Source organism: Mustela putorius, unplaced genomic scaffold (assembly GCF_011764305.1).
Source record: "Mustela putorius furo isolate JIRA1106 unplaced genomic scaffold, ASM1176430v1.1 tig00000228_pilon_pilon_pilon, whole genome shotgun sequence".
NCBI lineage: Eukaryota > Metazoa > Chordata > Mammalia > Carnivora > Mustelidae > Mustela > Mustela putorius.
Window position 1 is genome coordinate 6,772,084 of NW_025421322.1, and position 12,097 is coordinate 6,784,180.

General features: G+C 39.4%; 1 protein-coding gene across 6 annotated transcripts in view; it reads right to left on the reverse strand.

Moving 5' to 3' along the window:
* Nucleotides 1–12,097, reverse strand: part of UBR5 (ubiquitin protein ligase E3 component n-recognin 5) — a 136,424-nt gene that overhangs the window by 51,166 nt on the left and 73,161 nt on the right. For all 6 annotated transcript variants that reach the window (XM_045078002.1, XM_045077999.1, XM_045078001.1 and 3 more), the window contains exons 14-20: nucleotides 9,963–10,147; nucleotides 7,542–7,651; nucleotides 6,568–6,680; nucleotides 5,039–5,182; nucleotides 4,831–4,942; nucleotides 4,433–4,587; nucleotides 3,984–4,181 (exon numbers count right to left, since the gene is read on the reverse strand). In XM_045078002.1, coding sequence (XP_044933937.1) covers nucleotides 3,984–4,181; nucleotides 4,433–4,587; nucleotides 4,831–4,942; nucleotides 5,039–5,182; nucleotides 6,568–6,680; nucleotides 7,542–7,651; nucleotides 9,963–10,147 — 1,017 coding nt within the window. The remainder of the gene's footprint in view (nucleotides 1–3,983; nucleotides 4,182–4,432; nucleotides 4,588–4,830; nucleotides 4,943–5,038; nucleotides 5,183–6,567; nucleotides 6,681–7,541; nucleotides 7,652–9,962; nucleotides 10,148–12,097) is intronic.

Here is a 12,097-nt window from a genome sequence, read left to right on the forward strand (position 1 = left end):
AACTAAGGGCCCCCTTTAAGCACAGTATAAGACTGCCAGAACAGAAAAGGGTATAAACTATCTGTAAAGGACCACTAAGTATTTTCAGCTTTTGCAACTAACTCAACTCTGGCTGTGGCAGGAAAGCCACCATATACAACACACACACAAATGACAGTGACTGGATCTGATCTGCCGTTAAGACTGCCAACTCCCGGTTTATATTAGTTCTTATGGAACTACCAAATTAGAATCCTACTAGTACTGTTAATCAATTAAACAAAGGGTATACATTCTCTGTATTTTATATAGGCTTACTCATACCCTCTTATGCTCATGAGTTACATCACATGTGGTACAGAAGAAAACCAAAACCTTCAACTTCCCTAAAATCACGACAGATGCAGTCTCTCAGAGGTGACAACTAATGCACTGCATTGCCAAATACCTGGTAATATTCGTTAATTTACGGAACATTCCACTACCTACCTAAGAAACAGCATGCTATTGACTGAGTATCTCTGGCCCCCAAAATTCATATGCTGAAAGCTAATCTCCAATGCAATGGTATTTGGAGGTGGGACCTTTGAGAAGTAACTAAGTCACAAAGGTGGGGCCTTTGTGGGTGGGATTAGGCCCTTAAAAGGAACCGGAAGAGATGAGAGTTCTCCCCTCCCACCATATGAGAATACATGGCTGTCTATGAAACAAAAGGTTGCCCCCATCAGGCACCAAATCTGCCACACCTTGACCTTTGGACTTCCAGCCTCCAGAACTGTAAGAAATTTCAGTTGGTTGTAAGCCAGTCTGATAGCAATCTGAACACACTAAGACATGGCATGAATAAATCAAGGAGTTCAAATGTACTTCTTTCAGAATGTAAAACTGTAATTAAGAGATTTTAACGGACTAACTATAAAGCATCAGTTTTGGAAAACAAGTAAATGTTTCTTTTTTAACTAGAATTAAGAACTGGGAAAAGAGTGTGTGGAATACAAAGGGAAGAAGAAAGCTATGTTTGAACCACTTACCACCTCTCCTCCAAACCCCAATCTGATGGAGAGGAGGAAAGGTAAAACAAAAATAGGAAGGGGAGGAAGAACAAAAAATAGTTAAACTATTTTCAGTACCTGCCACAGGTGAGACAGGCCATTTTGATTGTGGCACTAAGACTCTGGGGTGAGGTGATCCCATACACTGTAAGCTCCAGTTCAAGGGTATGAGGTAGAACACGTACGTAAGATTAAACTTTCCAAAGTCCAGTGACATATATGAAACAATTAATATGTTGAGAGAATATGTCAAAGGCTCTCCGAATACTAAAAGGCACACTACTATTTAAAGTAACTGAAGTCAGGATACTCTGCGACGTAAAAGGTTTCCAAGCAATCAGCAAGTCATCGGGTTGGAAGCAGCTACAGGAACTCTCATCTCCAACTTGCTCCACATGGGCTCTCACTCTGAGACTCACCAATACCACACTTACTGTGTTACATGCAAAAGAGTTTAGTCTGCATCACTCTATGCTGTATTCATCACTTATTCTTGTAGCAAAAGGCAGAGTGAATTCAGTGCAACATTTCTCACAAGTCTACTGTGCACCAAGCCCAACTCACTGAGGTACAAGATAAATTATGGCGCACTTTATCGCTATCCAGGGGATGACGACACATTTCATCTTTACCCCTGAGATGCTGACAAGAGTGCAGGGGTCACAGAATCAAGTAACTACAGAAACATCTGAAGGAATAATACAAATGAACAGAGGCGGCCAGGGGTAAAGAGATAACACAAACTGGATCATAAATAAATGGCAACATTCAGAGCAATTAAGTATGGGGAACTGCAATGAACTGGAGACACCACATACAGCCTCTAAAGGGGGCAGCTAATGGCTTTATGATGGCCCAGTGTTCCCAGATCTTCCTATTTTTTTAAGAACAACTGAAAATCTGTGGACTTTAAAGAAAATTCCTGTGGTTTTTAAATGCTGGCAACCGACCAAGAATTTTAAAATGAGACGGAGGTTACTTCTAGGGGCCAAGTTCAGGCCATAGCCACCTCCTTAACCACAGCCCTATCAGTTTGGAACCTCTAGTCTAACATGTTACAAACAAAACTAAACCAGAATGAGCACTGTGTCTCCAGACAACAAGCTTACTGGCAGCTCTCAGGTGTACCTGGATTCAGACTATTCTAGATGCAATTCTAAGTAGTTTGCTTTCCCCTCCAACCTAATGGAGGGTCAGTAAGCCCCCATACCAAGTTCTATTTCCATTCTTTATAGGAAATCTCCTCACGGTTGTCTATTTTCTCCTTGGCCCACCCTTTAATCAGGCTTTCATCCCCGCTGTCAAGAATGACCCAGATGGGAGCCAAATCCCCAGGCACGTTCAGCACTTGCCTTGCCCGGCCAACAGCATCACTGTACATGGTTGATCACTGCGTCCTACTTGACACATACTTGTCACCTGGCTTCTAAGACAACACTCATTCTAGTTTCCCTCCAACCCTTCTGGACACTGCTCCTTCTCAGTCTCATACGCAGGTTTTTCTTTATCTCCCTGGACATTTAAATGCTGATACTATTCTCATGGCTCAGTCCCTAGGCCTCCTTTCTTCTCCATGACCTTGATAATCGCATTCAGTGTAATTCCTCTACTATCATAGATGTACTGTCAGCTCCTAAGTCCATCCTGCTCTGGATCCTCAGGCTTAACAGATCTAACTTTCTATTTATTGGCTCCCCTTGGATATCTGATAGGCACCTTAAACTCTGCATGTCTAAAACCAAACTCCTGCTGTCCACCTCTCCCTCCTGAACCTGCTCAATCCCTAGTCTCTACCTCTATAAATGCCAACTTCATTCCTCCTTCCTTTGGCCCTCTTGCTTCCTCTGTTCGACACCTGTATTGAGCCATACGTAAATCCTGTTGGCTCTACCATCAACCGTATCTAGTATACATGGAATCAAATCCCTTCTCCCTCATACCTCTACCTCTTGGGCCAAGACACCATTCCCTCTCACCTGGACCATCTGAACAGCCCCCTCACGGGCCTCCCTACTTCTAAACTGCCTCCTGGTATTCTCAGCAGCGCAATGGTGATCCTTTGAAAATATATGTAAGTCAGGTCAAACTCTGTTCAGATTGCTCCAGTTAAGTCCTGTCTCTTCATCTAACAAACACCTCATCTATAACATGTTCAAAACTAAACTCAGCCTCTTCCCTCATCCCATTTGCTCCTCCTCCTATTTTTCCCTCTCCCCACCAACCACACTGAAATCAGAAGCTTTGATCTCCTTCCTATCATTTACTGATGACCAGCACCAAGCTTCAGAGTTTCTACTTCCTTAAGATCTCTTGAATCCATCCCCTCTTCCTCATATCCAAGGGCTCAAGCTTACTTTGTTCTAACCTGGATAACTTCATGCACCTTTTTATCTGGTCTCTACACTTCTTTTATTATTTTTTTCCCTACACTTCTTTTAAAAAGCCAGTTTAAAATCCTTCTCCTCCTAGCTTTCAGGGGAAAGCTCATACGCCCCTTAGGTTGGCACACAAGGCACCCCAGTGCCTTTCTCCAGACTTTGCACTTGTTACTCACTGACCCATAGGAGCCCTACCTTCTGGTTTTATCAATAGAACTTACAGAGTCTCCCAATGTACTGAGATTCATTAAAGGCTGTTCTTGGTGCTAGGGGTAACACTTCCCACCCTCAGCTGTTGTCTAGGAAACTCCTATCTGACTATTCAAAGCTGTGTTCAGGCATCAACTCCTCAGAGAAGCCTTCTCTCCAGTCACAGTCTGATTTATATCCCTCACCTTTGTGCTCCTGCAACACTGTGCATGCCTTAAGCACTTACACTGTCATCATTGGTCTACTCATCTCTCATCACCACCTATAGAGAGGGTTAACAAATCATCTGTTCAGGATTGTTTTCCCTAGATTCTAGCATCATCTTGTGAATTAAAACTCCACATAGTTTCAGTAGTCAAGTTACCTCTACAGCCATGATGATAATAGCAGCTTTCTTTTTGATTGTTGAGTTGGCAGGAAGATTTATTAAAGAATGTACACCCATTCCAAGACTACTAATAGGTGGAAGATCAAGCCAATCAGGATCCCTTATTCCTCCCATGCAATCTTTGGCCATTGGGTAGATAGTACCATTTCCATCTCGAAGAATAATAGGAGACTCCTACAAAAGAGGGGAAATAATAAAATTTGGTTCCCAATCAAAAATGCATCTTTGATTTTTACAACAGGTATATTTATTTTCAAATAAGTTCAGTTTATAGTGGCCAAATAAGAAACCCAGTATTAATCGTGCCTGATATTCTAAATTCTTCAACAGTTTAGTAACAAGCAAATTATAGCCTACCCCTAGGCTCTACAAAAATGTCAATGTTGTCCTACCAAATTTCAAAAGCAAAAATAAGCCTCTATTACCTGTCCAGCAGTGAAAATGGCTACATTCCTCTCATTCTGACCAAGGAAAGCAATGCTGCTTGTAGGGAAATTATTCTCTTGTTCTGCTTTTCCTGTAGCAAGATCAAAGATACAGTACCGTACCCAATTTCCAGTCTTCAAAACAGCATGCACACCTTTAGAAAACATAAATGTAAAAAACAATGTTATACATCTTTAGTAATTTCTAATAAAGTGCCCATCAAATCTTAACATCTGTGGTCACGTTTGAAATGTAGATTCATTTCGCTATATAACATTACACACAAGGGACAAAAACTACCATAACACCTCACATCACTTTATCCTCCACCCATTTACTACACAAGTATTAAAAGAATATAACATATGCCAACTGAAAAAGTTACAAAAAGCTTTACCTTTGGAATCCACATTCACTGCTAATATTTCCGTTTTTTCAGGTATACAAAGCTTTTTAGGAGTCCTTTGGAAACAGTCAGGAACTTTCGGTGTTCCGCCAGTTTTGACAACCTACATGACACAAAAGGAAACTTGCGCTCAAACTCTGGAGTGCAATCAAGCCATCAGGCCCCACACCCACCCGCTGAAGGATCCTTCTACACCTACCTGCAGTTCATCAATTCTCAGTAGCCTACAGTCCTGAAGGAGAGAGGAAGGGTCAGCATCCGAGCCAGAGCTGCTCTGACAGTTTGTATTACTGGACGTTCCTGGGAACTTTACGGCCACATAGGCACCATCCACTTTTAGCACCTGGAAGCACAGCCCAATATACTGAGTATTAACCAACTTCTATGAAATCAATATGCAAATGAGATCCACTGAACTTACTTAACATCAAAGGCATTTAATTTCTTCTATTTCTTTACTGATGAACAAGTTATAAAACTAACCTGAACCTGGAAAAGAAAATGAACCTCAACAGACTCACCAAAGCTTTGTTGTTGACATCTGTATTCGAGGCTTACCAGAGAGCAACTGACCCACACAGCCAGCACTTACAGCCAGGAGATGTTTAGCCATCAGCTACAAAAATGAAGTATAACCCTTGAGATTCTCCCATCCTCCCTCTTTACTAGTTAAGAGCCCTGCTGTGTGAAAGCACTTCCGTGAAGATCATAATGTGCTATATGTCTGCACTGCCTGAGATGGTAGGTATTAGCCAGAAGTGGCTCCTGAACACCGAAAATGGAGCTAATGGGACTAAAGAGCTGAGGTTTTATGTTATTTAAGTTTAATAAACTTTACTAGCCACATATATACTTAGTGGCTACCCTTCTGGGCAACACAGATAGAGAGTGAGCTGGGTACAGAAAGACAAGCACAGGACTTGCAACCATAATATTTGAGTCCTATCTCAGCTACTCGGTTTCCGATTTTGAGCCCGTGTAATCTTCTCAGAGGAAACACCTGCCCACAAACGACAGTTCTGCTTTGACAGTCACATGGAAGATGGTGTGAAAACAGCCTCTGTAAACTATAGGGGATGGCATACCTCCTCTTCCCCTTGAGTACAAATGGAAGACCACCAACTTCAGAAACACATGAGCGATCAGGAAAACCTTTACTCTGCAGGTATTCTGCAGCTACAGATCCATTTCGTTTTCCAGTACGTGTGGAAGGAAACGTGAAATCAGTGGCATTCCAGCTGATGGACTCTACCCACTTGTTTTCTTAGAAAGCAAGACCCTCTCCAGAAAGAAGGGGAAAGAAACTAGAAGGTGACTTGAAAACAATAAAGAGTTTTAAATGTTAAGGGAGTTTTTAAATGTTATAGAAGATGATCTCTCCTTCAGAACTAACATTTCCAAAGAATGGAGTGTATCAAAAAGTAGTAACAATCTTAAAATACATACATATAATCTCTTGCAACTTTCGGCAAATATGAATTTATTCCAAATTAACACTTTTTTTAAAAGAGAGCAACATATCACCATAAATGTTGAAGAAGAGGACTTAGAGTCATCTATTCATCTTCAGGGACAGAGAAGATACCCGCAACAGGCTAAGGGCTCACTGAAAGTGATAAATGAAGCAGCTTTGAGGACAGGGATGAACACTCACCAACCGTAAGTTCTTGGATAACCAATACTGTTCTAATTCTGGCGGTAAATAATTCTTACGTATTTTGAACAAACCTTGCCAACAGGAACATTCTTAACATCTTCCACAAAAACGACTTCCCGAAGAGACCACTGCTCTTCGTTCACCTTTTCCTCCTCTTTCGGGGCAGGGGTGGACCGTCGTCGTTCTTAGACAACAACAAAATGGTAAGTACCAAAAAGAAAATGTAAAAGAGACTTTATAGATTTCATCTAAATATATGACAAAAGATCATCCGTAAAGGGACACATAACTGAGCTATCTAAGTAACAATTCTGTGAAATACTGCTTTATGTTTTATGACCAACTTTCAATTCAAATGACTTCATATCATCTGTCAATGTCTAATGATATTAACACTACTGCAAACATCACAAAGAAGAAATTAAAAAACCTACTTTGAACCCTTAAAATTAGAGTTATCTGACCAAGGTTTAAAAAATAGACCTGTTAGGCTATTCTTAAAACTATTACGTAACTAACTACTGAAGTCTAACGTTCAGTTTTGTCAGGTACAAAGTAAATACATTACAAAATAAATTTATTTTGAGGACCTTTCAAAATACTCTTTAAATCCAAGGTGCAATAGTGAGTCTAGGTTCATAAATTCTACAAAGTCTGAGCAAGAATGGTGACCCAGCCATAACCAATTTACAACAAAAACAGTCTCAGCAAAGGTGGGCAGATATTCTAATTAGTGGCATTACTTCCTACTCTTACGGTAAAGCATTTTACAAATTAAAAAACAACATAACTCTCAAAAACAACAGAAATTAACAGTGTAAACGCCATTTTTTCCTCATTTTAACGAAGCTGTGTGCACGTGCGTGCGCACACACACACACACACACACACACACACACAATCAAACTGGCAGAAATACAATTGATATGATAAAGTATGAAAAATGGTATTTATAGAGTTGCCTCAAATCACAGACTGAGTGAACACAGCTGTCTGCCTGGGACCTGATTTGGACCAGCAAGTACACGCCACACATAAAACTTACTATATGGCATTGATGCACTGCTGGCAATGGAGGACGCATCACTGCACGTGGATGCCGGAGATGGCGGGGGACCCATTTCCGTTTTCACTGGTTCCTGCTTACTTTCAGGCCTGAGATTAGAAATAAGATCTCCTCATTAGGGAAATAAAGTATTAGGGACTTGTCAGATGATTTTTAAGACTCAAGCTTATTCTTGTAAGGGAATGGAATATTAAAAACTTGTACAAAGTGGTCTATTTCTAGGACTCAAGATACTGAAAAAGGTACACAGTGCATACTTCAAATTCTTAGTAATGTTTCAAAAGGAAAGAAAAATACACCATATAAAGCTATCAACAACATGGAACAATGATTCAGATACGCCTTATCTAGGAATAACAACAAAAACTACACTCAATTTAGCCTAAGCCTCTTGAGCAAACATGTTTCACACTTCACTTAACCCTGACTTGGACATAGCAATTTAACTGAGAAAATAGTAAAGGAAAATAAATAAAATGCCAACTAGATCATTAATTCCTTAGAGTTCAAAGAAGGAACTCTACTCACAATGGCTTACAAAAATTTATTCTTGAACCATCTGGTGATGAACCATCATCTGTTACAACCGAAATGAGAAACCACAGAATTAATAAACTATAAACTATCCCTCTGCACTGAGTTATTCCATTAACTCTACCTAAGAGGACAACTACAGTCAACAACTACGATACTCTATAGATAGTAAAAACATAAATACTTTCAGTCATTAAAAGGCAGAAGTCAATTTTTTAGTCAGAAAAATAGTCACCTATACTAAGAAATTTGTTATATATAGATCATTCTGGTATATTTTATAATCAGGGCCATCATCTTAACCCCCTCATCTCTTACCACCTCCACCAGGAATGTCACCTGAGTTTAGAAAAAGTCCACAGAAAACCAGTATTATTTTCACCAGCATCTTGGCAAAGCACTCCGTACAAGCACATGTGAACACTCGTTCACGGCTGCTTTGCAAATCTTGTGACGGTGGAATCAGGCCGATACTGACTAATCACTAGCATGCCTTTAAAGTGAATGCATCAACGACTTAGCAAAGAAGAGTGTTCACATGAAAATGACTATGTTCTTAACATTTAATTTCACTAAGCTCTTTTACTAAAATTTATTAATAAAGATGGAAAATTTCAAGGAAGACATGAAAAACTTCATAAATTACATAATCTCTATAGCATATTCTAATTTAAACTCATTTGTGGCATGTCAAAAATATTTCAACCATTCTTTACGAAGTTTCATAAATAATGAAAATGTGTTTTGCTACTTTTATTTTTAGGATAAAAATCACTGTAATTAGAGAGGAAGTCTATAAATCTCTTTTGTAAAACAAAACAAAGGGAGAAAGTGGAGGGAGAGAGATTTAGAGCACACTACAACAAAGCAGGAAGCCTTAATTTGGCATAAGTTATAACAGCTTTGGTTTATTTTAACTTATTTAACAGTAATCCCTGTGTTTTCTAAACTTCAATTTTCATTTTTAACATTAAAATAGTAGCGATAAAGACAGCAAGTTTACGTTTACTTGAGCAAATGAAAAAATTTCAGTACTTTAAAAATCTCTATGTATAGTCAATCCCCATTATCTCTTTTCAACACCTGTATACATTTTTTAAAAAGGATATACATACAAATATTTAAAATGTTATTTCTGAAATATGATAACATTAGTCATCCATGTTTCTGTAAGGCACATATTTTTATAAGATTAAGAATAAAGGTTATAGACTTCATTAACATTTTTTAAGTTCATATAACAAACAACCAAATTACACTATATACCAATATTTTTAGAGACAAGTAGATGCTCCTAAAAGTACAAGAGTTAACTAAGATCTATGTATCTAGCTCCCCAACAATAAGATTCTGTGTGTGGGTTCCACACAATTATGTGGTATTTCTGTTCGCATATCCCTCCAACCCAAAAATTTACAAATCCTTTATAGAATTTCCCTCCCCAGCAAATTAACTTGTAAAACCCTTCCAAGGATTAAGACACAGATGAGACATTAGGTAAAAATTAAGATGATTATACAGGGAGAGAGAAGGGCAAAGTTGGCTTGATACGGGTAAGGCTGAACACATTATTACTGCCACAACCCCATGGCAAAGGACACACTCTAATGAAAAAACAAAGACACCAAAAGAGATCTCTACATGGTCACTCCAGCTGAACATCAAGAACTAAAATATACAAATATTAACCAAGCTGCAAACAGTAAATTTGACCGACTCCTTTCAAAACTCTTAGGCATCCTCATGAGACACACCACGCGAGCCCTCTTCTGTCACTGTGCACCTATAAGTCAGCCTTGACTAGCTCCCTCACATATAGAACAAACTAGAAACTGGTATAAAACCATGATTAGTTAGAGTACTTACTTAGCTTCAGTAGTTTTGCTAGCTTTGTCCATGCTTTTCAAGCTCTCGGGAGAGCGAAGTTGGAATCTGCAGCTATCATTCATATTCCACACCGACTCCATCAAGACACCGACTTTAGGAATGCCAGCACTAATTGAAAAAGCAACTGCTCCAGCATGATAAAGAGGATTATTTCTTAAGCATACCTAGCATACAAAAGAATCACCATCAAAATGACATAATTTTAAAACTAGAAGAATTGCTTCAAATGTATAAAAATACAATATATAAAAGTATTATTTCCTAGGTTTTCCAAAAACAGTCAACACCAACAATAATGCTGATAAAGCATTGTCTTAAAGATCTCTATCAAAACAAAACAAAACAAAGCAAAAAACACAAAAACCCCAAAACAAAAAAGGTCTCTATCAAGAATTTGTTCCCAGGGACAACTGGGTGGCTCAGCTGGTTAGGCGTCTGCCTTCTGCTCAGGGATTCCCACATCCCACTCCTTGCTCAGCAGGGAGCCTGCTTCATCCTCTGCCTGCCGCTTCCCCTGCTTGTGCTCTCTCTCTCACAAAAAAATGAAATCCCGGGGGGGGGGGGGTGTGTGGATAACTTGTTCCCCAAATTAAGGAGCAATAATAATTCCAGCACATTTGCTAAGAAAATAACACCTTATACAACAAATTAATTTCATGCACCAACTATCCTGACCATTCTGCTATAAGGAAATAGAAGAGAAACAGAGAAGAAACTTTTTTTAAAGGCTGGCATTAAAAAAAAAAATGTGAACAAAACAATTACACTTTTTGTTGTCTTCTTATAATTTGAAATTACTTTCCTAATTTGTGATGCTCTACAGTATTCAGGCTCTCTTATTTTCATCTCTATGGGTATTTCTTTCCCCCAGAAGACTATAGTTTTCTACAAACCAGAAGTTTCACTGGATATTATAGGTTTTTTTCTTACATAAAAAAAAAAAAATTGTTAACATCAGTGTTAGAAGTTAACTGAGTTCAGGACTGAATAACCTAAAACTTCTCACCTCCGAGGAGCACCCTCAGGTCACACTCCAAAACCAATACCTGCAGGGTGGCCCCATCACACGCACCAACAATAGTTCCAAATTAAAGATACACATCATTCCAGGAAATCTCTCATTTCTCTAACAGCTCAGTCTTACTGACATTCTGTCCAGTCATCCAGTAACTAATGATTATGTTGTACTTGACACTGGCATATGTGAAGATCATGTGTTTGGTGGTTTTTAATTAACCGTGACACAGAAGAAGGTGAAACAGGGGAGCTGCGTGGTTCAACTGGGTAAGTGTCTGCCTTGGCTCAGGTCATGATCCTAGGGTACTGGGATCGAGCCCCATATTGGGCTCCCGCTCCTCAGCTGGGGTCTGCTTCTCCCTCTCCCTCTGCCCCTCCTCCCCACTCACGTTCACGTGCTCTCTCTGTCGCTCACTCTCTCAAATAAATAAAAATCTTTAATAACAAAGTCTGTATTTGGGGGGCGCCTGGGTAGCTCAGTCAGTTAAGCCTATGCCTTCGGCTCAGGTTATGAATCCCAGGGTCCTGGAACCGAACCCCACATCGTGCTCCCTGCTCAATGGGGAGTCTACCTCTCCCTCTCCCTCTGCTGCTCCCTCTGCGTGTGCTCATGCTCACTCTGTCAAATAAAATCTTTTTCTAAAAAAGCCTATATTTGAAAGAGAAATGTGATTAAGACATTATATTAGAAGGTAGGTTGTTTATTAATGTCCTCCTATAAAAAATAAATGCACCTTCAAGACAAGAAGGTTTGTATTCAGGGTCCCACATAAACAAGATATCCCAAGGAACCGCTGCTACATGCATACCTCTCAATTATGGACACTCTAAATGATCAGTGCCCTCCCTGTTCTGTGGCTGTGACTATCTTTAATCTCTAGTTTTCTAAAGCTTTAAAACAAAATCTTAGCTCTACCACCAAAATACTTAATACACCACTACCTCTCAGCAATTTAGTGCGATGCTATTTTAAAACTTTTTTTCAGTACATCTTTAAATTATTTTCTCTACTCTCCTTGTCTATAGTAACGTCATCTTACAAGCTAATAAGGCAAATGCTAGGATATCCTGCTATTATGTGAGTCCGGTGAACAAGG